At 42.2% G+C, this 26,965-nt stretch overlaps 1 protein-coding gene and 1 non-coding gene across 2 annotated transcripts in view; one reads left to right on the forward strand and one right to left on the reverse strand.

The window, feature by feature from the left end:
• Positions 1–26,965, forward strand: part of si:ch211-186j3.6 (neural-cadherin) — a 207,125-nt gene that overhangs the window by 166,555 nt on the left and 13,605 nt on the right. Inside the window, exons 34-36 of the mRNA XM_061764771.1 lie at positions 10,400–10,664; positions 14,107–14,290; positions 20,441–20,685. Coding sequence (XP_061620755.1) covers positions 10,400–10,664; positions 14,107–14,290; positions 20,441–20,685 — 694 coding nt within the window. The remainder of the gene's footprint in view (positions 1–10,399; positions 10,665–14,106; positions 14,291–20,440; positions 20,686–26,965) is intronic.
• trnat-ugu (transfer RNA threonine (anticodon UGU)) lies at positions 17,020–17,092 on the reverse strand. Its single transcript has one exon. It is a non-coding gene; the product is annotated as a tRNA-Thr (tRNA).

The following is a 26,965-nucleotide window of genomic DNA, read 5'->3' on the forward strand; positions in this document are numbered from 1 at the left end:
TTCAAGGATAGTTATTGTATCCAACTTTTGGAGTTAAGGCTGGGGCTCTCAGATATTCTTAGAATCAATTATTCTAATTATACGCATTGATTATTCGGACAACAACACCAATACAAAATATGCACGTGAGCTGCAGGTATCATTTTTGTCTACTTGGGGCCAGTATTTGAGAGGTCAACATGGTTGATGATGTTTCGATGTTCAGAATGCAGTTTAGAACAAGAAACGTGCTTGACTTGCTAGATCGAGATCCTATTTTTAATTATGTTGTCGTTTCCTTTGTAACTGTACTCGAAATGCAACATGGACCAAAGAAAGTATTGCTTGCCATTTTGATGAAGCTGTAACATGACAATTTAGAAGAAGAAATATTCTACGGATTCTTAATAAAAAAACATTTTTGGGGTGCATTTAACACCAGTCAGTTTTATTTAGATCACGTTCAAATTTAGCAAGTTTGTAACGGCACTTGAGGCGCCAACATGGACAAATACTAGCGTCTACACTGGTCACAGTTTTAGTTGGATCATTTAGTGTAACCGTACTACAGATTTCTATATGGACCAAAACTAGTATCTTAATGAAGTTGTGACATTCAGAAAAAAAGTTCATACGAACAAACCTACTTTATGGTATTGAATTATTGTCATTGATTTGTCAAATCAGTACACCAAACTTAGTGTTTCTAACCAAGAATTGTGTATATTTCTTTCATTTCTATGAAGTACTTCATTTTCGGTTGCACGTGATTAAAATGCGGGAAACTGACATAGTTTTCCCTTTTTTCTTTGAAAATAAACAAATGTACTGTATGTTAGTTAGCCACATTTTAATAATGTGCAACTGATGTAGATGTTCGGATTAAGTAAATTCAAAGGAACTGTTATTTTTTAGGGTACCATCCCTCCACCAGATCCGTATAATTTTTCACACTCAACACAGGACACAGCTTAATTTTGAGCATATTCAAATTTACTATACTAATAATGTTACTTGAGATGCCGAAATTGACAAAAGAAATTGGATCCACTGTCTCCCATTTTGAGAAAGTTAAGACAATCCAGGTAATGCCGTGGTTTCATAGTCATCCTGCAGCCAGATCTGTAGAATTTAGCGCATACAGTATAAAGTATGGGTACTTACACTGTGATGTTATTGCCAAAGAAGTGAACACAAACAATGTTAGCGTTGCGTTAGCGTTCTCTCTCCGCTCACACTCGAAGATCTGACAAATGTTTTTCTGTTTTTTTTATAACCAAATCCGTGACTTTCTCCACCAGTAGTTTTCCTGCCATGTTTGTCGGCGCTCCACAGGTGTTGATCAAACCGTATTTATCCTTTCACGTTGGATTTCCTGTTGTGAGAGGATTCAATTGTTTTCATTTGGGCTTGTTGACTGTGGAATTTCGTTAAACCTCGCAATGAGACAACGGGAAGTCCTGAAATCTTCTTGTGCTCCTTTCCGGATCCTTCTTTCAAGTCACTTTTCCATCTATATTCATAGAATTCTACTGAAAATCACTGTATGTATTATATACATTAATTCTAGTGTATAGTCAAAGGATAGTTAAGTAATGTGTAGGGGATTCGTGTCGCAGATTTTTTATTTTTTTAGCATTCTTCATAAACCCTGCTTGAAACCCAACTGTGAAACCGTAACCCTAATTCGTAAATCAAACCCTATCTTGACACCCTAATCTAAAACTCTTACCCGCTTTTGAAACTGTAACTCGAAACCCTAACCTTGGCTTGAAGCCCTACTTTGAAACCCTCACCCTGGCTTTACAGCATGTTATGAACCAACTTCATATTTAGGTTGACGTATCCCCGCAGTGGGACTGTTTACACAACTAAACCGTACCTTCTTTCCCGCCTTCTCCAAGATGAGAAGCAAACACACACTCAACTCACCCACGCACATGTTGAAACACACCCACGCCAGGGGGAGGAACCTGGCAGGAGTCCAACTTGTGCTCTGCTCACTTTTAATTGGAGGTAAAATCAGGCGGTTATAAGCAGAGGCCCAGTGGATTGTAAATAGAATTAATTAGTTCACGGCTGAGCCTGGAAATGAGCCGCCGCGAGACTTTGGGACCGAATGACTAAGATGGCGAACAGTAAGGGAGATGGAAGGAACTGAAGGCCGAACGATAAAGGGGGAAGAAGTAAGGGAAACGGAATGAATGAGAGGAATAACTAACAGGCCTCAACGGGAAGGGGATTGATGGAAGAGCTGAGACGTGGCCGTGAGGCTCCGGGAGAGCACAAAGTCGACCTTTGTGAGCAAAGCTACTCCTTCACAAGACAGACTCGGAAATGACACACAGCCTCTTCGAAACCCTAACTGAGCCTTGAAACCTTCATTTGAAACACTAACGCTTGTTTGAAACTCCGACTGACTCTTTCTTGAAACCCTAACTTGAAATCCTAAACCTGTCTTGAAACTCCACTTTGCAGCCCCAACCTTGGCCTGAAACCCTCATTTGAAACTGTACTTTGGAACCTCATCTTTTCTTTAAACCTTGACCCAGACTTGAAACTACAATTTGAAACCTCAACCTCGACTCTAAGCCCTAATTTGAAACCGTATTTTGAAACAAAAACATTTACTTTAAACCTTAACCCAAGCTTGAAGCTGTAATTTGGGACCCTAACCCAGGCTTCAAAGCAAAGCAAATGTATTTATATAGCGCATTTCATACACAAGGTAACTCAATGTGCTTTACATGATTAAAGGCATTTAAAAACAAAGGAAAAACAGCTTATAAACATTTAAAACAAAGAGAAAAAAATACAATTAAAACAGGGTACAGTGCAAGAAATATCATTTAAGATTGGAAATGCTCTAGAAAGCATTTTTAACTTTAAAATCTATTCTAAAAATGACTGGAAGCCTCTTTTTTTTTAGGTCAGAACCTGAGCCGCAGCATTTTGAATGAGCTGCAGCTGTTTAATGCTCTTTTTGGGGAGTCCAGTCAGAAGACCATTACAATAGTCAAGTCTACTTGAGATAAAAGCATGGATGAGCTTCTCCTGGTCTGCTTGACACATGCAAGCCTTCATTCTGAATATGTTCTTGAGATGGTAGAAGGCCGTTTTAGTAATTGATTTGATATGACTGTTGAAAGTCAGGTCGGAATCAGAACACCAAGGTTTCGGACTTGGTCTTTGGTTTTTAAAGAGAGTGACTCCAGGTATTTACTAACATCAATCCTCTTTTCTTTATTGCCAAAAACAATTATCTCAGTTTTGTTGTGGTTTAATTGAAGAAAAGTTTGGCTCATCCAGATATTTATCTGTTTCAGAACAAAACACACAACACCTCAATTGAACTGTAGTCATCTGGAGACACTGCTAGATATAACTGTGTTTCATCTGCATAGCTATGGTAGTCAAAATTAAAGTTCCGAAGAATTGACCCAAGGGTAGCATATACAGGCTGAACAGGAGGGGTCCAAGAACTGACCCTTGAGGGACCCCATTGGTCATTGCCATTCAATGAGATTGAACACTTCCAACGGTTACAAAATCACTCGTTTCCTCCAGGTAGGACCTGAACCATTTAAGGACTGTTCCATTTAGTCCTACCCACATTTCCAACCTGTTCAGCAGTATATTATGATCTACCGTATCAAAAGCCGCACTGAGGTCCAACAAGACCAGAATTCACACCTTTCCCGAGTCAGTATTGAACCATATATCATTTAGCACTTTGATAAGAGCAGATTCTGTACTGTGATGAGTTCGGAAACCTGATTGAAAAAAAAAAGTCAATTTAAGTGCAAGAAATTGCTGAGTTGATTAAAAATAACTTTCTCAACAATCTTGACGATGAAAGGGAGATTTGAGATGGGTCTATAGCTTGCTAACATGGAAGCGTCCAGCGTTCTATTTTTTAGCAGAGGCTTAATGGAAGCTACTTTAAGAGCTTTAGGAAACTCGCCTGACTGAAGTGAGCAATTGATTGCTGCAAATCAGCGAGCAGAGACTTTGCAATATCTTTGAAAAAGTCAGACGGTATTGAGTCAAGACAGCTCGTTGATGGTGTCAGCTGCTGAACAGTTTTCTCTACAGTTTTTTTGGTCAACTGGATCAAATTCTGACATGGTAATAGAGTTTTTCCTGGCTGGCTTCAGATGTAATATCATTTTATTGTTTTGCTGATTTGTACTAATATTTAACCTGATGGAGTGTATTTTTTCACTAAAATAACAAGCAAATTCATTGCATTTATCTGCTGTTCTGGAGCTATGTGATTCGGGGGAGTTGTGAGCTTTTCAACCACATAAACCAGAGTATGAATATTGCTTAAGTTCTTACTGATGATTTCAGAAAAGTGTTGCTGTCTAGCCCTGACTAACGCTTGGTTAAAATTACCAAGACTTTTTCTGTAGAGGTCATAGTCAATTTGGAGTTCAGTTTTTCTCCACTTACGTTCTGCTTTCCTCCACTTTGATTTAGAGCTCTTTACCACCATTGTGCTCCTCCACGGTGTTCTAGGGTCGCCTCAACATTGTCTAAGTTTTAATAGGAGTGACACCATTCATGACATTTGAGATTTTACGGGTGAAATTATCCAAAAGTTCATTAACTGTCTCAGCATTCACAATGTGTGGCACAGCAATGGTCTCCATAAACTTAGTGGCGGTGCTCTCATTTATGTACCTTTTCTTAATAAACATAGAGGTTGTCTGAACTTTTGGAAAAATCTGTAATTCAAAGATTACCCAAAAATGGTCAGAAATAGCCATATCCTTAATGTCACATTTCTACCGGTTATCTGGGTCGGGTTGCGGGGGCAGTAGCTTTAGCAGGGACACCCAGACTTCCCTCTCCCCAGCCACTTCATTCAGCTCTTCTGGGGGGATCCCGAGGCGTTGCCAGGCTAGCCGAAGGACGTCCCCGGGGTCTCCTCCCGGTGGGACATGCCCGGAACACCTCACCAGGGAGGCGTCTGGGAGGAATCAGATGCCCCAGCCACCTCATCTGGCTCCTCTCGATGTGGAGGAGCGGCGACTCTACTCTGAGATCCGGAGGACCGAGCTTCTCACCCTATCTCTAAGGGAGCGACCCACAGCTCGTGACCATAGGTGAGGGTAGGAACGTAGATCGACCGGTAAATTGAGAGCTTCACCTTTCGGCTTAGCTCCTTCTTTGCCACAACGGACCGATACAAAGTCAGCATCACTGCAGACGCTGCACCGATCCGCCTGTCGATCTCCTGTTCCATTCTTCCCTCACTCATGAACAAGACCCCAAGATACTTGAACTCCTCCACTTGGGGCAGGATCTCATCCCCGACCTGGAGAGAGCACGCCACCCTTTTCCGACTGATGACCATGGTCTCAGATTTGTAGGTGCTGATTCTCAACCCAGCCGCTTCATCTCTGCAAAAAGCAGAGATGCAATACTGAGGCCACCAAACCGGACCCCCTCTACGCCTCGGCTGCGCCTTGAAATACTGTCCATAAAAGTTATGAACAGAATCGGTGACAAAGGGCAGCCTTGGCGAAGTCCAACCCTCACCGGGAAAGAGTCCGACTTACTGCCGGATATGCGGACCAAACTCTGACTTTGGTCGTACAGAGACCAAACAGCCCGTATCAGGGGGTTTGGTACCCCATACTCTCGAAGCACCCTCCACAGGACTCCCCGAGGGACACGGTCGAACGCCTTCTCCAAGTCCACAAAACACATGTGGACTGGTTGGGCGAACTCCCATGCACCCTCGAGGACCCTGGCGAGGATGTAGAGCTGGTCCACTGTTCGACGGCCAGGACGAAAACCACATTGCTCCTCCTGAATCTGAGATTCAACTTCCCGACGGACCCTCCTCTCCAGCACCCCTGAATAGACCTTACCAGGGAGGCTGAGGAGTGTGGTCCCCCTGTAGTTGGAACACACCCTCCGGTCCCCCTTCTTAAAAAGGGGGACCACCACCCCAGTCTTCCAATCCAGAGGCACTCTCCCCGATGTCCACGCATGTTGCCGAGGCGTGTCAACCAGGACAGCCCCACAACATCCAGAGCCTTTAGGAACTCCGGGCGAATCTCATCCACCCCCGGGGCCCTGCCACCGAGGAGCTTTTTAACTACCTCGGTGACCTGGTGCCAAGTGCACGTGTGGACACCCTTATGCTTGAACATGGTGTTCGTTATGGACAAGCCGTGACGAGCGCAGAAGTCCAATAACAGAACATTGCTCAGGTTCTGATCGGGGGGCCGTTCATCCCAATCACGCCCTTCCAGGTCTCACTGTCATTGCCCACGTGAGCATTGAAGTCCCCCAGCAGAACGATGGAGTCCCCAGCAGGAACGCTCTCTAGCACCCCCTCCAAGGACTCCAAAAAGGGTGGATACTCTGAACTGCTGTGGTGCATAGGCACAAACAACAGTCAGGACCCGTCCCCCCACCCGAAGGAGAAGGGAGGCTACCCTCTCGTCCAACGGGGTGAACCCCAATGTACGGGCGCCGAGCCGGGGGGCAATAAGTATACCCACACCTGCTCAGCGCCTCTCACCGTGGGCAACTCCAGAGTGGAATAGACTCCAACCCCTCTCAAGAGGACTGGTACCAGAGCCAAACCCCTGTGTTGAGGCCAGCCCAACTGTATCTAGTCGGAACTTCTCGACCTCACACACCAACTCAGGCTCCTTCCCTGCCAGAGAGGTGACATTCCACGTCCCTAGAGCCAGCTTCTGTCGCCAAGAACCCCGCCTTCGGCCACCGCCCGGCTCACACTGCATCCGACCCCATGGCCCCTCCCACAGGTGGTGAGCCAATGGGAAGGGGGACCCAAGTTACCCTTTCGAGCTGTGTCCGGCCGGGCCCCATGGGTGCAGGCCCGGCTACCAGGCGCTCGCCTCCGAGCCCCACCACCAGGCCTGGCTCCAGTGGGGGGCCCTGGTGACCCCCGTCCGGGCAAGGGAAAACCAAGTCCATTGTTTGTCGTCATCATAAGGGGTCTTTGAGCCGTGCTTTGTCTGGTCCCTCACCTAGGACTTGTTTGTCATGGGTAACCCTGCCAGGGGCATAAAGCCCCAGACAACTTAGCTCCTAGGATCATTGGGACACACAAACCCTTCCACCACGATAAGGTGACGGCTCAAGGAGGGGATCCTTAATGTCAATTGATATAATTTTGTCATCCTTAGAGATGACCAGGTCTAAGATGTGACCTTGACTGCGGATTGGACTCTTTAATATGTTGAGAGAGGTCAAATGTGTCTCGTATAGGAGAGAGTTCTTTAGATTTTTTTTTTCCATGTTATTGTCAACATGAATGTTAAAGTCTCCCCTTATGACAAAATAGTTGTAGTCAATACAAATAACTGACAGCAGTTCGGAAAAGTCCTCCATAAATTTTCTATTGTATCTTGGAGGCCTATAAATTATTAAAACAATAACCTTTGGGTCACCTTTAAGTAAAAACCAGAGATATTCAAAAGAGCTAAAATCACCCAGTATAATTTATTTACACTGAAATAATGACTTAAAAATAACAGTAATACCGCCGCCTTTTGTCCCTATTCGACACTTGTTCATAAAATAAACATTTGATGGTGTTGCCTCATTTAAAATGGTATTACAGCTACTTTCTGTTAACCACGTTTCATTTAGTAACAAAAGTCCAGATCATAGGTTGTAATGATGTCAATAATCAACATTGATTTATTACCCAGTGACCTGATAATGAAAAGAGCTAGTCTCACAGAGATAACTGGAAACAATTGTTAGATAGATTCACATTTTGGTCTAACTAAGTTTGTGCCATATTTCTTTGACCAACTTTCTGTCCCTTGTAATTACAGGGATCAAAAATGCCTGCTCTCCATAGGGGTCTGATTTATTCAGGAAAAGACCCCGCAGATATCAGTCAGATTCGCAGATAAGGTTCTTCATGGGTGGAGGAGGGGCCCTTCGCATCTTAGTGGATGGTGGTTTCAGGCGAGGGGGGATGGGAGGAAGATCTTGGCATGGTGCGCGTTGGATTCCAATATTGACAATCGTCTTCAGCCTGTCCGTCACACCTAGCAGAGAATTTAGGCTAGTAGAGAGTGAGTTTTACGTTGGGCTTTGCTCCAATGGTGCGGGGAGGGGTGTGGGAGATTCAACGTGCTGGCTCATCTCATTTGTCATTTGTTCCTCCGATTGTTTGTACTTTCATACCAAAAAAATGCAGAAATTGTCAATGAAACACACGAATAGCGCCGTACACACTTCTTTGAGCCACTTATTTAATTGACGGAGCCTAGAGAAACGTTCATCTCCAAATCGTACAAATGAGAGAGGTCTAATAAAAACCTCAGCATCCAAACATTGCACTTTTGTTAGGAGATCAATGAAATCTCGCTCCAGTACCTCTGATTGCTGCTTGAGAACATTCAGCCCCCTTGTGTGTATAATGACATATTTCACAGTTGGGTGCTGATTCGTGATCTCCAGGATTTTTTTAAGAGATATCAGACACCATGTCATTGGTAAAACACAGTACTTTGGTGTTCTTCTCACTGCAAAAACGTTTCACATCCTTGACAGCTCCATCACCAGCTATTAATGTTTGGGGTGCCAAACCCTCATTTGAAATGGAAATGAATCCATTTTGTATCCAAGTCTGCCGCACACCGAGCGACGTAAATAAAAGTGACTGAACTCAACAATTACGTGAAAAAATACAGTTGGTGACTTTTCGCCGAACCACAAGCGACTGAGCACCGAAAATCCACTGGCGCGTTTCAGTGTAAAAACTGCAGCCCCTTATTTGGTTTTGAGGCTCCACATACAATATACTGTACTGTATTGTTTTTTTTATTGAACCATAAAAACATGGCACAATTGTCAAGCAAGAAGCGGATTGTCACCAAGACAGTAAATAGGCGACAATAAAATGTGGGTGGGTAATTTGTTAGGCAATGATTGATCGCCCCGTTCACCGTTAGCGCCCGTGGATTTTGACGACAGAGACTCTCCACACTTTGCTTTCTAGCCATAAATATACACGAAATTATAAATATAGTCGGGTATAATTGTAAAGACTGTGCAACAGTTCAGTCAGTCGGTCTGATTTGTGAGCAAGGTCCCGTTTTAATGGTGTCCATGGCAACCAGTTCAGAGTTTGTGCTTTCACCACACACACACACACACACACACACACACTTACACGTCATGTTTGCGTCCTGCTTCCTCTCAATAAAGATGCGTTGTGTGTTTTTTGTGTCGGCCGCCCACTCCGCGCTCCTCTCATCTCTTCCGCTGTCATCTGGCTCCATGTTTGCGTGGAGGATGCAGAAGAGGACGATGAGGAGGGGAGGAGGAGGACGGCAGAGGCGAAGAGAAGGAAATTACGCACAGCGGGACACTCGGAGGAAACACTGAAACGACCGTTCAGTTCAGTCCTCAAAAAAGGAAGTGCTTTTCATTGAAATGAAAGCTGACAGGCGGTTTTTCATGGTTCAGTGTGTTCAGTGTGTGTGCTTTACACGCGTCAACGTGCGAAGGAGAAAAAAAATGTTTGTGTCCACTCTCCACCACAAAGCACGAGTCTGAAGTACCGAGTCGTAGGCGTAGTGTTCAACAGCATCCAACAGCCCTTCTAGGAATTCGAAAACATTAAATTAGAGTTTCAAGACTGGGTTAGGGTCTCAAAGTAGGATTTTAAATCTGTGTTAGGATGTCAAACCTGGGTTAGGGTTTCAAATTAGGGATTCAATTCAGGCTAAAGGTTTAAAATTGGGGTTTCAATATAGGGTTAAGGTTTCAAATTAGGGTTTCAAGACTGCTTTAGAGTTTCAAATTGGGGAATCAACCAAGGGCAACTGTTTCAAACCAGGGTTAGGGTTTCAAATTAGGATTTCAAGACAGGGTTAGGAATACAAATTAGGGTTTCCAAACCATGGTTAGGGTTTAAGACTGTGTTTGCCTTTCAAGTTAGGGTTTGAAGCCAGGCTTATGATTTCAAGACTGGGTTCAGGTTTCAAATAGGGGTTTCACGCATGGGTTAGAGTTTCAAATTAGGGTTTTAAAACACAGTTAGGGTTTCAAATTAACATTTCAAGATATAAAAAAAAGGGTTATGGTTTCAAATTAAGGAATCCAGACCAGGTTGGGCTTCAAATTAGGGGTTCAAGCCATGGTTAGTTTTAGGACTGTGTTTGGCTTTCTAATTACATTTTAAAACCAGGATTATGGTTTCAATTCAGGGTTTGGAGCCAGGGTTAGTGTTTCAAGACTGGATTCAGTTTTCAAATTCAGGTTTCAAGCAAGTGATTGGGGTTCGAAGCCAGTGTTGGGATTTAAAAGTGGGTTTTCAAGACTAGGTAAGAGTTTTAAAGTCAGGGTTTGGATTTCAAGAAGAAGGGTCTCCAATAAATGTAACGGTGGCTCCTTGTTGTCCAATCAGATTTGTCAGGGCCTGCTGGGCGTGTTCTACAACCTTGGCGACGGCGACCACAACCTGAGCTTGCCCATGTACCGCCTGGACAACGGCGAGTGGCACCAGGTCTCGCTGGAGCGTCACGACAACGAGATGACGCTGCGGCTGGACGGCGGCGGCGGCCGGCGGGAGGTCACGGGGGCGTCGGGGCGCAGCCGGGAGATCGTCATCGACCCCACGCTGGTCATGCTGGGCAACACGTTCCCGTCGACCCTCAACAAAAGCTTCCAGGGTGAGTAACAGTAACAGTTTTGCTCTGTAAGTATTTTGGCAGGACTCAAAGGCTAGTTGTCGAAATTTGCTGCCGTGCTTCCCCCGCACGCAATTATGAAAATGCATTATAAGTCGTAATTTTGTGTCATCCATCTGTCTAGTATAATGGGTTAAAATTGGGTAGCAGTCAGGCAAAAATACACCGACCTCAGAAAATGATCAAATTGACTCCAAAATACGGCGGCACGGTGGCCGACTGGTTAGAGCGTCAGCCTCACAGTTCTGAGGTGCGGGGTTCAATCCCCGTCCCCGCCTGTGTGGAGTTTGCATGTTCTCCCCGTGCCTGCGTGGGTTTTCTCCGGGCACTCCGGTTTCCTCCCACATCCCAAAAACATGCATTAATTGGAGACTCTAAATTGCCCGTAGGCATGACTGTGAGTGCGAATGGTTGTTAGTTTCTATGTGCCCTGCGATTGGCTGGCAACCAGTTCAGGGTGTACCCTGCCTCCTGCCCGATGACAGCTGGGATAGGCTCCAGCACGCCCGCGACCCTAGTGAGGAGAAGCGGCTCAGAAAATGGATGGATGGACTCCAAAATACCTGCTTTCATCCAAAATCGCAGACCTCCTGTTTTGTTTTGTTTTCCCAGCCGTGGCTTTGTGAGACAAATTTCATGTTGCTCAGTGAAACTGGCTTTGGGGGCTGATTTTCCAAAATATTCCCAGGCTACCAAACCAACGTTTGGGGTACGAGTCACCAAATTTCGCCCGCACCAAATAGCGAAAACTGAAATGTTTTACAATTTATCGTTTCCAATCTCTTGAGTATACGTGGTTTCAATTAGGTAGCCTTCGGAGCAAATAGATGGTACAAATTTCTACTTTTTAGGCATACCAAATGTCATGTTCCTAAATGAAACTGACTTCGGGGTCTGATTTTTCTAAATTCAACATATGGGAAATCCAAAGCGGATTTCCTAGGACTAAGAAAATAAGAACAGAATCAATTTTGTTCCTGTTTGTTTTTTTTTTTTTTTTTTCCTAAACAGGAGTAAAACTGTCCGCGCAGATAAAAGAGTGTTTGGGCTTATGCTCCTCATACGCTCAGCGTTCATTTACATGCCAGAAATTACAAGAGGAGGAAAATGTAAACAAAACAAAGAAAGTCGTCACAGCAGACTGGCCAAAGCTGCGGAGGAAACTGGGTGTGAAATTCATCGGCTGCGAAAAGCCACACACACACACACACACACACACACGCGAGCAGACTTTAATGGAAGCGCAACACAACCCCACAACAAGAGAGCCGCTTATTTAGCACATGCATCCTCCCACTCAGCACTTCTAAAGTCTCCCAGTAGTTCTGGTCTCTGGTGCAAACAAATGAGACAAGATTCCGCCTGCGTTTTTTTGCAGCTTCACGAGTCAAAATAACACGTCTAAAGTTCGCATTTAGCCTTTCGACGATGAAAGGCAGCTCCTCGTAGCAGTCAGAGTGTTTTTGGTTTTTTTTCCTCACACAAAATCCACACACTTCCCTCACATTTATCCTGGTAAACATGCACTGATCGGGCCAGACTTCTCATCTGGAAGGTTTTCCCAGGAGAAGCCTGTGTTTTATTTCAATATTTTCTATATACACTTCAATAAACGTCTAAACGTTGTCTTAAGAATGATTGGGAGAAATTGCATATGGAATTCAGGCTTGGTACTGAGTCATGAAACCTCTTCGCCAATGTGGCTAAACAGTATAAAAATCTCCTAGCCCCACTTGTGTGGAGTTAGCCAAAACATCACATGTGTTTATGTGGCTAAACCTTTAGGCACACTTCGCCAGTCCTCGTCAATAGCCGATAAGCTTTAACAATGTGGGCCCAATTAAAACTGCCTAAAACTGCAACTGTTTTTCTCAATGTCTTTATGTCTGAAAAGTGTTCTCTGTCAATTGACTGTCTGTTGTCGTACAAATTCCTTGAGTGTTTTTTGGACATGCTTGGCGAAATAAAGATGATTCGGATTCGGATTCTGATAGTGATCAATCAGGAGTAGGGCTGAAGGATATGGGAACATATTCTTACTTGCGAAGGTTTTTTGTTTGTTTCGTTTAATCAAATATTGCCATTGTGATTTAGCAGGCGATTTTTCAGGAGGAAGTTTATCTCCAGCATTATTCCCTAAACTCAAGAAAGGAATTATTCTGTTGTATGACCAACACAACATTGGATATAGCCAACAAATAAACAACTGTTTACTGCAGGCCAGGTCTCAATGTTATGATGAATTGATATGAACAACACCTTTATTTTAGCATTGAAGTGAAAAACGAAAAACCTTCAATCACAGCAGAATATTGACTTATTGATTTAACTTCATGCCTTGTAAAAATGTAATAATGAAGCTCTTGCCAGCAGCAATAGCGCTGCTGTCAGTGTCAGCCGAGTATAGAGTTAAACTTTTCATCACTAAGATGTGCGTATAAAAGTGGTTGAAATGGTAGACTGAATGTTGATTAATGTTCTTATCAATTACAGTAAAAGTGTTAAATTGACTCACTTGTTACTTGACACTCAAGAAGGATCTTGAGGACTTTGTATAGAATGTTCTCAAATTCAAACTTTTTAGTTGAAGATAAACATGAATATTCTAAAACTTTGGTGGTAAATATTGGTAGGCTAACTTTAGCTGTCAGATATTTGTAACAGATTTCAAAAGCAGGACAAAGTGGTCCAAATGACATTGGGGGGGGGGGGGCGACATTGTTTCCCGCCTACAATGTTTTTTGTTTTTTTTTGGTCACCTTTTTCATGCCTTTGGTGTTCGCATGCCTGATTTTACAAGGTCTTCTTTACAAGCTGCCTCCAATCACAAATATACAAGTTCGATTTGGAAATTGGAAAAAAAATATTTTCTTTGTAACATTAGGGGTTTTTTTCTCTTGAAAAAATTAGCTAACATTTTTCAAAAAACACAACTTTTAATTTTTTTTATAATATGACTTTTTTCTTGTAATATTACTTTTTCTTTGAAAAAAAACAACTTTGTTACATATACATCATACATATACATACATTTCAATTTGTGACTAAAAATAACACTTTGTAACATTAAATCTTGTAAAATGACCACCTCTTGAAAAGTGTAACTTTTTTTCACATTAGGTATTTTTCTAAAAAAAAAAAAAAGTATATTATAAAATTCCAGCTTATACTTTTCAAATTGTATTTAATTTAATTTGAAAAAGTCGAATTTCCTCAAAATCAGAAACAAAACATTTACACTGAAAAACTGACAATTTTTTTTCTCCAAAACAAAAAGCATTCTGCATTTTTTTTCTGACATTATTACTTTAATGCCATAAAATTTAGATTTTTTTTCTGGAAAATTAAATTTTTTTTACAAATCATTACAATTTCTCTTATGTAGTTCATCTCCTACATATGAATTAATATTGTGCCCTCACAGGCTGCATGAGGGATCTGCGGCTGAACGGCCGCTACCTGCCGATGGACAGCCAGACGGCGCCGGAGGGCGTCTCGCAAATCAGCGCCCAGGGCCTCAACCCGGGGTGCCCCTCCGACTCGTGCAAGAGGAACCAGTGCAGCCCCCCCTTCACCTGCGTGGACCTGTGGCGAGTGCACGAATGCAGGTAGGCTAAATCTAGCGTGCTTACAACCTGCGCGGAATTTGGAAAGTTGAGATTGAAAGCTAACATGCGAACAGTGACTATGCTAACATTTAACAGTCGGTAGTCTGGCACATAGCATAGTTGGGTACTATATCAATTGATAATTGTTCCAATGCTAACATGCTAACAGTTGATATGCTAACATGCAGTGTAGCGAGGTAGCAATGGACCACAACCAACTTGTTCTACCGCTGTAGACTCATTAAAAATGAACATGTAAGTTGTCATTTGGATGATTTCCTCATCATCTTCCTCGTCCTCCTCATCCTTCTCCGCCTCCTTGTCCTTCTCTTCCTCCTCATCCTCCCCTCTGCCTCATCCTCCTCGTCTTCCCCTTCCTCCTTTTCCATCTCGTCCTCCGTGTCCTTCTATTTCTCCTCTTCCTCTTGTCCTTCACATCCTCGTCATCTTGATTGTCCTCCCCCCGCCCTGCTCGTCCTCCTCCTCCTCCGCTTCCTCCTCGCCTGCCCCCTTCAAAGGCGCTGTCGCTAATGAGTAACGTTTGCGCCTCTGTGCTTTTAACGTGTCGGCCTTGTGATCCGTTGTGGCGCGTCTTTTTCCCTGCCTGCGGCCTCCTTCATTATGTCTTTTCATCCCGACTCCTCCGCGACCCTCGGCCCGCCTCGGTCTCGTCCCGCCTCGGTCTCGACCCGCGCCGGGCGAGATGAAGCGGCGCCGCTAAGTGCTCTCTTTGCTCTACTAGTCTTTCGATAGCTGTACATCAGGCCCGCTCCGTTCTTGAATTTGGCTGGCTGAGCATTTGCATGACCGAGAATCCTGTTCCCATTTGTTGCACTCATTTAGCTTCTTTTTCTAAAATTGGTTCTTTGAGATATAGTCATTAATTTTTTAAAAAATGTATTCATCTCATTACATCATTTGTTAATTGAGTAATTCTGAATAATAACATTGAAAATTATTAGTAGTAGGAGTCTTATTTACTTTTTTTTCACACAGGCTGATTTCCAAGTAAATTCTGGGGCTTTCTAGAGTAGAACTCTCCCCTTTATACTAGTTACAGGTAGTGGTTTGAATCCCAAAGCTTTGGTTGGAGTTTTACACATTTGTAGTGTTTATTGCTTCACAATGCTTCCTAGCGCCTGCTGTACACTTTTTTTTATTTTCACTCATAACTTCACACAGGCTGATTTCCAAGTAAATTCTCATGTGAACCTCCATCCATCCATCCATTTTCTGAGCCGCTTCTCCTCACTTGGGTCGCGGGCATGCTGGGGCCTATCCCAGCTATCATCGGGCAGGAGGCGGGGTACACCTTGAACTGGTTGCCAGCCAATCGCAGGGCACATACAAACAAACAACCATTCTCACTCACATTCACACCTACGGGCAATCTAGAGTCTCCAATTTATGCATGTTTTTGGGATGTGGGAGGAACCCGGAGTGCCCGGAGAAAACCCACGCAGGCGCGGGGAGAACATGCAAACTCCACACAGGCGGGGCCGGGGATTGAACCCCGGTCCCCGGAACTGTGCGGCCGACGCTCTAACCAGTTGTCCACCGTGCCGCGGCGCGAACCTCAACATCTTCATTTCCGCCACCTCCAGCTCTGCTTCCTGTTGTCTCCTGTGCCACTGTCTCTAATCCGTACATCATGGCTGGCCTCACCACTGTTTTATTCAGTTTCTCTCTGGGTACCCTGTCATAGGCTTTCTCTAGATCTACAAAGACACAATGTAGCTCCTTCTGACCTTCTCTGTACTTTTCCATCAACATACTCAAGACAAATAATGAATCTGTGGTACTCTTTCTAGGCAGGAAACCATACTGATGCTCGCAAATACTCACTTCTGTCCTGAGTTTAGCCTCCACTACTCCTTCCCATAACTTCATTGTGTGGCTCACCAACTTTATTCTTCTATAGTTCCCACAGCTCTGCACAACACCTTTGTTCTTAAAAATGGGCACAAGCACACTTTTCCTCCATTCCTCAGCCATCTTCGACAAATGACTGAGAACTATGTGAATTTCTTGGGTACTCACTTACACTCTGGTCCTGTAGATGTTTATAATTTACATAGCCACTCCCACCACACTTCAGTTGTACAGCCGGGTCCACGACCCCCTGTCCTGCAGGCTTCCACTCCTGTCCCTGTCTTGTCTAGTCCTGTCCTATCTTATTGTATCCTTCCCTCACACGGTGTAGCACAACTGCCCCATACAACACTCGATTCTGCGTAATTGTACTAGATTACTTTCCTCATCTTGTTAACAGCTAGAGTTTCATCTTTTGTTGTCTTCTTTTCCTATATTATTTAGCTACCTTTTCAATCTGTCTCCTTTTTATTGTTTCTGAAATTGCCCTTTAAATACTTTGCTCTATTCGACTGAATAGAAGGTCATACCAACACACATTTAAACATGCTATGGGCAATTTGGAGTCTTCAATTAACCTACCCTGCATGTTTTTGAGATGAGGGAGGAAACCGGAGTACCTGGTGAAGGTGTGTGTTTAAAAAGCACTTTGTATTTGTTAGTTTGGGGGAATACAGTTACTCTTGTTCATGCATTGTTGACCTTCAGTCGGACCAAAATGGAAATTTATGGTACACAGATTGCGAGTATTGACTGAGGAGAAGAAGGTTTCTGTTCCAATGACAACTGCAGGGTGTAGCAGTTGGGTGGAGTTATCCTGTTTCACATAATCAATAGCAACTGTTTAGATTGCCAACAGGCCACAGTGAGAACTGAACTCACAACCCCTGGTTTACAAGACCAGTGCTCTAACGGCTGAGCTATAAGGCCTTGGGTTTTAGCCTAGTCAACAGCAGGATAAGAGCAATGGAGTGTGATGTTGGTGCCATGGTCAAACAGCATTTTGAAAATCCAAGGACAACAATCCTGAAAATCCAAGAACATAGCTTTGATTGGAGGAGACAAAACATTGACCTGCATGTTTTTGACGTATTCTTAGGGCAACTGCATCACTTTTTCCAGTATATTTTCTTGGTTAACCCAACCACTGGCTTTGTAGACCATGGCTCGTACCACTGAGGCATGAGGCCTCACTCTTTGGTCTAGCGTAATCCTTTCGGTGAACAAGCCAACACAGCACTAACGAAGACAGAAGATTACTGATACATTGAAGTACCAATAGCAACATCCGCATCACAGCCCATAAACCATATAACTTGTCATCTGGCCCCAGTGAAAGTTGAAATCACGACCCCTGGTTTACAAGACCAGGGCTGAGGATATGGGTGGGAGTGCTTGCAAATAGTGCATGATAGTTCCAGTATATGGTTATTTGTACTTGAGAAATCTTCATAATGCAGGGATGACTGAGCATGGGGGGACTGATATCAGGGCTACAAAATGATGCCTTAGTGTGTTCAGCAAAAATGTCCACAGTGCGTATACTACCAACTCAAGAATGGTTAGCATAAGCATAGAATCTGTGAATTTCTTGGGTAGCCCCTCACTTACACGCTGGTCCTGTAGATGTTTATAATTTACATAGCCACTCCCACCACACTTCAGTTGTACAGCCGGGTCCATGACCCCCTGTCCTGCAGGCATCCAGTCCTGTCCCTGTCCCTGTCCTGTCCAGTCCTGTCCTATCTTGTTGTATCCTTCCCTCACAGGGTGTAGCACAACTGCCCCATACAACACTCGATTCTGCGTAATTGTACTAGATTACTTTACTCATCTTGTTAACAGCTAGAGTTTCATCTTTTGTTATCTTCTTTTCCTATATTATTTAGCTACCTTTTCACTCTGTCTCTTTTTTTTTGTTTCTAAAATTGCCCTTTAAAAACTTTGCTCTATTTGACTGAACAATTGTAATTCTCAATAAATATCCATTAGAATACAAAGAAACCACAACTCGAGAATGGTTAGCATAAACATTGAATCTGTATCTCGGTGGTGGGCCCCGCTGAGAATTGAAGTCACCACCCCTGGTTTATAAGACCAGTGCTCTCGCCCCTGAGCTATGAGGCCTTCTGTTACTGTTTTACCTTCAGTAGGACCAAAATGGTAATTTATAGTACAGATGTGAGCATTGAGGAGAAGAAGGTTGCTGTTCCAATGACAACTGCAGTGTGTAGCAGTTGGGTGGAGTTATCCTGTTTCACATAATGGATAGCAGCAGCTTAGATTGCCAACAGGCCCCAGTGAGAATTGAACTCACGACCGCTGGTTTACAAGACCAGCTCTAACGGCTGAGCTATGAGGCCTTGGGTTTTAGCTTAGTCAACGGCAGGATAAGACCAATGGAGTGTGATGTTGGTATAGTTGCCATGGTCAAACAGCATTTTGAAAATCCAAGGACAACAATCCTGAAAATCCAAGAACATTGTTTTGATTGGAGGAGACAAAACATTGACCTGCAGGTTTTTGAGGTATTCTAACGACAACTGCATCACTTTTTCCAGTATATTTTCTTGGTTAACCCAACCACTGGCTCTGCAGACCATGGCTCGTACCGCTGAGGCATGAGGCCTCACTCTTTGGTCTAGGTTAATCCTTTCGGTGGACAAGCCAACACAGCACTAACGAAGATTACTGATACATTGAAGTACCTATAGCAACATCCGCATCACAGAAATCCCGACCCATGGTTTACAAGACCTTTAACGCCTTTCTAACATCCCCCTTACTAATGATTGCCACTTCCTGGTCCACCACACTTGCCTCTTCTACTCTCCCTTCTCTCTCATTTTCCTCATTCATCAACTCTTCGAAGTATTCTTTCCATCTATGTAGCACACTACTGGCACCATTCAACATATTTCCATCTCTATCCTTAATCACCCTAATTTGCTGCACATCCTTCCCATCTTTATCCCTGTCTGGCCAACCTGTATTGATCCTTTTGTCCTTCTTTAGTGTCCAACCTGGCATACATGTCAGCATTGAGTTATGCATGCAAACCGAAAAGAAAAAAAACACACAAGCATTCGACGCACAATTGTGACTGTTCTCGCTCTGCTTACGGCAGGATCTTTAGTCTCAAAATAAACACCAAACGGCAATTTTTTTTGGAGGAACGCGGCAACAACCCACCGCCTGATGAAAATAAAAAAAAAAGCGTGGGAGTCTAAGCACATCGTCGGCCTTTTTCCTGACGAACTGAGGCGACGTGATAACTAGGCTGTAAAGCGTTAAGTGTCAGTGATAAAGTCTGCTAATGACGCCGAGAACTGCAGACTACATTTAAATCAGACATTTTTCTTTTTCTTTCTTTTTTTTTAAGGGGGAAAAAAAATAATCTGGGCAGAGACGTCGCATGCATAAAACATGTCGGTGTGTTTCCACTTGCAAAAGCTTAGTGTTTACGCTCAGATCTCGTTAGCGACGACACCTCACTAACGTCAAGATGGTTGTCTTGTAGCACAGTGGATTTGAGTACATTTGTGTTTATTTTATTTTTTATTGTTTTATTTCAGAGTATATGGTTGTTCTCTTTAGATTCTTGCTCTGTTTCAGAGTAGATAATATTTCTATTTCAACGTAGATAATTATGTTTGCAGTGGATATTTGTTCTATTTCTCTGTATTTTCTTGTTTCCGATTAGATTGTTGTTCTGTTAACAGTGCTCTTTTGGATGCATTATTGTTGCCGCTGTCTTTTTTTCCTGTATTATCCGGGGCTTGCTTCGAGTTGTCAGCGATCACCATCGACGTCAATGCCTTTGCTCGTCTTTAAGAAGTCATCGTTTCTTTATATTGGACCTCGCAGCCCCCCCCCCCCCCCCCCCCCAAAAAAACCTCCAATTAGAGTCCCCAGAAAAGTGACCGCAGGCCGGATTGAATGTCCGGCGCAAGTGGACGCGTGCAGGTGTTAAATGTTGCCGTAAATTGTCCCGTAAAAAACACACGGAGCCATAAAAAGGTCAACCGGGGGAGTCAACCTGATGTTTTTACGACTTTAAAGCTAATTGCAATATCGTACTTTAATTCTTCAGTAGATTGATGTTCTGTTTCACAGGAGGTCGTTGCTGTCTTTCAGATGACATTGTTCTATTGCAGTGGAAATTATTGTTTCAGAGTAGATTTCATAGTAGACTGTTGTTACATGAGTATTGTTCTATTTCAGAGTAGATTGTTGTTGTCTTTCCCGGTCTAACAATTTCTTGTCCTTATTCGCCAGATGTCCTCCGGGCCACATGATCCGCGTGAACGGCAGCAGGAAGTCCTGCGTGTACACTTTGTGCGCCACGCGTCCGTGCCACCGCGGCACGTGCGTGGCGCAGTCGCCGTCCACGTTCACCTGCCATTGCCCCGACGGCCACCGGGGGCGCCTGTGCGAGACCGCGCTGGCCGTGTACAGCGACGACGTCGGACTCAGCTTCAGCTCGCTCTTCGCCATCTGCATCTGCTTCATGGCCCTGCTCGGTAATGAAACCTCTGCTATATTGTACTGTACTGCAGCTAGCTATGTAGCTATCTATGTAGCTATCTGTCCATCTCTATAGCTCTCTATCGGTCTGTCTGTAGCAATAGAAAATATTGAATATGTCATTGCAAACCACACTAAATTAAATTTCTGATTTTATGGTGAAGAATGAAACGTATTTAAAAAAAATAAAAAAAATCATGAAAGAAATACATACAAAAAAATTACATTTATAGCATTATTTGCAAAAAAATAAAATTATATTGTATTTAAAAATATATTTTTTATTAGAACTAGTAGGAGTATTTATTATTACTATTTGTATTATTTATATTGTTATTAGTATTATGTATGATTATAAATAATTACAGATATTTAAAATATTACACCAATGTTTGCAAAAATGTAAATTCATTTTAAAAAATTGTGCTGACATTTATACCTAATATATTTACTACTACTACAACTACTACTCCTACTATTACAAATAATAATAATAATAATAATAATCATCATCATCATCAAGTCAAGTTTATTTATACTGCGTAGTGTACTGTATACTGTAGCCCTTAACCACAAAAGAGTCTCAATGGGCTTCACAGGCCCACTAAAAATCTTAACCCCCCCATCTGCGCAAGGATATATGGAAAAAAAAAAAAAAAAAACATTTTTGGAGGCAAAAGAAGAAACCTTGCGAATGGGTCACAGATGGCAGAATGACCAGGCTGCAATGCATACTGAGTGTGCAACTTTTATCACAGCGTATGGTGCTGTCCAATGTTAGTTCAAACAGCATAAGAGTCTATTTCATGAGGTGCCACAGGTAGAGTAGATGCCTCCGGGGAAGTGGTTCTCCTGAGAACCTCGACGCAGAATCCTTACAGCGACAGCCTCACTTCGATTCTAGTGAGGGGAAGCGGCAGTAAAACAGGCCAAAATCCAGATATCAGGGAGTGGCTTTTTGCACACTAGGTGTGCTCTAACCTAATCCGAGAGTATAAAAATAAGTCTCAATTTGAGATTTAAACATTTCTCTAGCGGTAGTTTCTCTAATTTCTGCCGGTAGGGCATAACAGAGTATCGGAGCCTGATTAGCGAATGCTCCGGAGCAGTGATTCTCAACAGGTGGGTCGGGACCCAAAAGTGAGTTGCGGAGCCATTTTGGGTGGGTCATAAACAGGTAGTCAAAAAAGTGTTTTTCATACAAATATTTACCTTAATGATGGCTTTTAGTACTACGTTTAGTATTGATAAGTGATAAGCGTTCCGACCTGCGTGCAAATTTGGGTGACGTCGCTTCCAGCAGTGAAATATTTAAAGTACATCCCAGGACAGACTTGCTTTTTATTTGGAAAATCAATCGGGCCAAGATATATGACACACTTTCTAAGTATTTTATGCTTTATAGTTCAAAATTGTTTTGTTATTATTTTGGGGGGGCTTTCAAATCGCTGACATTTTTCCACTTTCATACGCAATTTCTGAGGGAAACGACTAATCTAGTTATGTATGCAAATGGGAAAGACACACACACATTCACAAACATGTACGCGCATACACACACACACACACACACACACACAAAACACGTCCGCTGACCTGAGGTCATGATACGAATGACACGTCGTGGCTGAGGTTGGAATTGACACTCAGGGTGCGATTGTTGAAAATATGTGAGATTATGAATATTTGTGGACTCTCAGTCGGCCACCTGCCGCACACGCTGCTCATTTGCATAATGCCATGTTATATCCAAGACGCGTCAGCTCTGGGGTCCATTCCCCCGTCACCACTAATCATGCTTGGGAGCGTCTACAAATGACCTTCTTCACGCTAGAGGACATTTAAATATGCTCACCTTTATTATTTGTTGTTTTATTGCATTTTTTTACCCCCTCTCCGGTCATCACATGTAACCGGACTCTTATTGTGTTATTTTTCATTCCACGTCTGTCTGTCTTCTTGTTTGCTTCATTTTATTGAGCGCGTTGCAAGACGTCCTTGAGAGCACACAAATGCAATGCTGCCCGCGGACACGCGTGCACAATTTCTCTTTCATAACAAACGCCTTCTCTTCCCTTTTGAAAAATTTGATCAATATAGATAATGATCGTCTCACAATTTTGAAACACTACTACTGTACATTATTTAAAAAAAAAAAAAGAATTATTTCATTTCAAGTAAATAAAGTAATCAAGCAAATCTATTTTTTTTAAAACTACAGTGCTACATATTCTCAAATTCTAAAAATATATCCTAAAGAAAAACTTTGTAATTATGTTGTCTTCAAAATATACATACTATATTCTATAGTCGACATAAATCATGAAATCAGCAGTTATTCTAAAATTCTGGAAAAATATTTTTAAAAGTAACTTTGTATTAAATGCCATTATGGCTAATAGTACTTATTCAAAAACTCATAAGAAAAATATAAGTTAAAAAACAATGCTTTCATATAAATGCATACATATCAAATAAAATTTATATATATATAAATATATTACAAAGCAGAATTCTATTGTTTTTTTAAATAAATAGTTTTAAATAGATAATAATGAATAGCATTATTATGGCCATTACTACTTATACTAAAACTACAGAAAAGTATTACAAACACAATCAATCAATAAACACATACATACGTACATAAATAAGGACATTACATATACTATTTCTACTTCTGTTTCGTCTTTGACTAATTTTCAAAAATGTATTTGTTTGTTGAATGAAATCAAAATGACTATTACTAGTAGTAGTAGCACTAGCAGCAGTAGTAGTAGTGGGAGTATTTTTTTGCATTTCATTTCATTAGATTGTGTACCTAATGAAGTGGCCAACGATGGGACACACGTGCAGTATTACACAAGCTGCATGTAAACACTTTACAGGACTAATGAATCCACTTTGCTTGTTTGACTTGATTTGATAAATGCACGATGATTCATAGTTGCTATTTGCATGTTGTTCACGTTGTTGTTCGCTGCCGTTCGTCTGGGGAGGATTTGAAAGCCAAAATCGTCTAAACAACCTTTACAACACACACACACACACAATCTTGTATTGTAGTGCTTGTGTGTGGTGTTAAAAATGAGCGTGTTGAACAGCGGCCTCCTCCCCTCTCGTGATTCGGAGGCTGCTGTGGATGACGACGACATGCCGCAGGGCACAAGCAGTTGTCAGCGCCGCCACGATATTCCCCTTGTTTAAATGAAGACAATGGCGCACGCACACACACACACACACACACACACACACACACAGCAGCCAGTTCGCTACGAGACAAGCAAGCAGATCACACAGCGATGTAACCAGACACCACGTACAAAAAGAAGAAGAAGAAAAAGCAGAGCAGTGGTGTATCTGAACTGCTTTTCTCCATGAATACAAAAACCTTCGTCGTATTGGACTCACAAAGCAAACTCGCTTGTACACGAGATGCTAAAACGTTGCAATGGAACCGCTAAGGAGTCCTCAAATCTCACAAGAAAAATCACATGCGATTTGAAGAAATCTCCGACGACTTCCTCAGATCGAGTGAGACATCTGCTCAAATCTTGTACAAGATTTGCGGAAGACTTTTGTACGACTTCCTCAAATCTCTCAAGGCTGTCACTCAATCACACAAGACTTCTGCTCAATCTCACGAGAGTTGCTCAAATCTTGTCATATTTTGCGCAATCATGCGAGACTTCCTCAACTATCACCAGACGCCCTCACATCTCACGAGCCTTTCACTAAATCAAGCAAAACTTCAAGTAAATTGCACAAGACTTCTGAGAAATTGTTTGAAAATGCCTCAAATCTCGTAAGACTTCCACAAAATTGCATAAGAATTCTTCCAATCTCTTAACACTTCCACAAAATCAAACAAAACTTCCGCAAATCTAATAAGACTTCCACTATAATACTTGGGATTTCCTCAAATCTGGCAGGACTTCTGCCACATTTTATAAAACATCCTCAAATCTCTCAAGGGCATCACTAAATCGCACAAGACTTTTCCTGAAACTTCCTCAAATATTGAAATCATGTGACACTTCCTCAACTATCATCAGACTTGCACAAAACCTGCCTCAAATCGTGCTAGCCTTTCACTAAATCGTGCAAGACTTCAAGTAAATCGCACACGAGTTCCTTCAAATCTCAAAAGACTTTGCTAAATTGTTGAACATTTCTCAAATCTCGTAAGACTTCCACTGAATCAGATAAAACTTCCTCAAACTTCTCAAGGGTGTCACTAAATTACATGAAACCTCCGCTACATTGCATGAGACGTTCTCAAATCTCATGAGACTCTCACTAAATCACACGCGATTTCTACTCAATTTCTGCTCAAACAAAACCATGTGAAACTTCCCCAAATCTCACGAGATGTACTTAATTCTAATTAAAGACTTCTGCAAAATCACGCAAGACTTCCTGTAAATTGACAACGAGGCACACCTGGACAAGGCACAAAGCGTCTGGAGGGAGCTGATTGGTCGACACAAGGAACAGGGCTGACAAGAACAGGTGTAAATGAAAACCTAACGAGCAAGACAACATGGACACGGAGAACACGACAATTGTTCAATTGTTCTAAAATCATGCCAGACGTTCGCAAAATCACACAAAACTTTGCCAAATCTCACCAGACTTCCATTGAGACTTGACTGAGATTTGTTTCAAATCTTGCCAGACTTGAAGTGAGTCTTAATAAGACTTCCTCAAATCTTGTCAGACATCCACTGAACCACGCAAGACTTTCGATAAATTGTGCCAGCCTCCTGCTAAATCTCGTGACGGCCGCAAATCTTCCACGATTTCAGGCCGTCTCTTGAAACTTGAGGTCAATAAGCAAACTTTGGACCTTCGTTTGGATTTTTCTTCACAAATGCTCAAACATTGTCTGAAATGTGTTGTTTGTCTTCCTTGCTTGTGGTCTCACGCGATCTCGTCACCGTGGTCGGGCGTTAATGACGCGATTGGCAGTCACGAACGATGTTGTTTACACGCAAAGGTCAACGGAGATCGGTCAGGACCGATCTCAACGCTCATTTCTATTCGGCCCAGCTGCGACCACCCGGGTGGGACGCTCCGTGCTGTTTCTACGACTGATTGGAACATGACACCGTCACAAAGATCCCAGTGGTGGTGGCGGCATGGGCGGGTTGTTTTGCCGCAACAAGAAAAATTTGCGCGTGAGACAAGTGGCTCGCAGGATGAATGATTCATAAGATTGCAATTGATCCCGTCGGCGGAATGTTGAATGAGTTGAAGACGAGATTCATGCTGGTGCACATTTCATCATAAACTATTCGCATTTTCACCAGCATGCTAATGATACAACGGCGAATGCTACTGTTTTATATGTTATTACCCATTTTCACTCAATTTTGGACCATTCGTGTCCCACCTTCAAACAATTTTGCACAATGTTTTGACCATTTATCATTCATTTGAGGTCATTTGTACTGATTTTTCTCATTCGTTTTTAAAATATTTAGTAATTTCATGACAATTTTCAGTAAACTCTTGATGTGACGACTGAAGACTTTTTCACACCTCTTCATGTTGTCCTCTGATTAAAGTACATTGTACCTTTTGTACTTGCTTATTACAGTTTTTTCCCCCCAATGTTCCATTGTCACTGGCAGTAGTTTATGATATTATGGGCACAGAACTCTCACGAAATGATCAAACATGAGACTTAGCTCGATTATTTACCATTTGAAAGTCCTTTTGAACAATTTGTTTTCCACTTTCACTCATTTTCATAACAATTTTCACTCATTTTCAAACACATTCACTCGTTTTTGTTCATTTTTTGTAGAGTTTTGACTGTTTAACAATTTGAATTCTTTTCATTCAAATGTTTCATTGTTTGACTGTTTCACTCATCGTTAACCATTTTATTATATATCGTAAACATGTTCACTCTTTTCTTTTCCTTTTATGTTATCAGTTCAATTATGTAAGAGTCATTCATTCATTCATTTTCCGTACCGCTTATCCTCACTATTTCTTTTTATAAATTGTCACTAATTTATTGACAATTCTTATTAATTTGATGATCATGTTCTCTCTTTTTTTTTACAACTTTGCTTTTTTTTTTTTTTACCTTTTTCACACCCCCCGCAAAAAAATTTATCGCTCACTTTTTGACCATTTTCAGACATTATTATTATTTTTTTTTTTACTAATGTTGGTCAATTTTGGGACTATTTTTAACTCACATTTTAATCATGTAGGCTTTAAAAAAAAATAAAAATAAAAATTCCACTTTTAAAAAATTTG

This window comes from Phyllopteryx taeniolatus, unplaced genomic scaffold (assembly GCF_024500385.1).
Source record: "Phyllopteryx taeniolatus isolate TA_2022b unplaced genomic scaffold, UOR_Ptae_1.2 contig_24, whole genome shotgun sequence".
Taxonomy (NCBI): domain Eukaryota; kingdom Metazoa; phylum Chordata; class Actinopteri; order Syngnathiformes; family Syngnathidae; genus Phyllopteryx; species Phyllopteryx taeniolatus.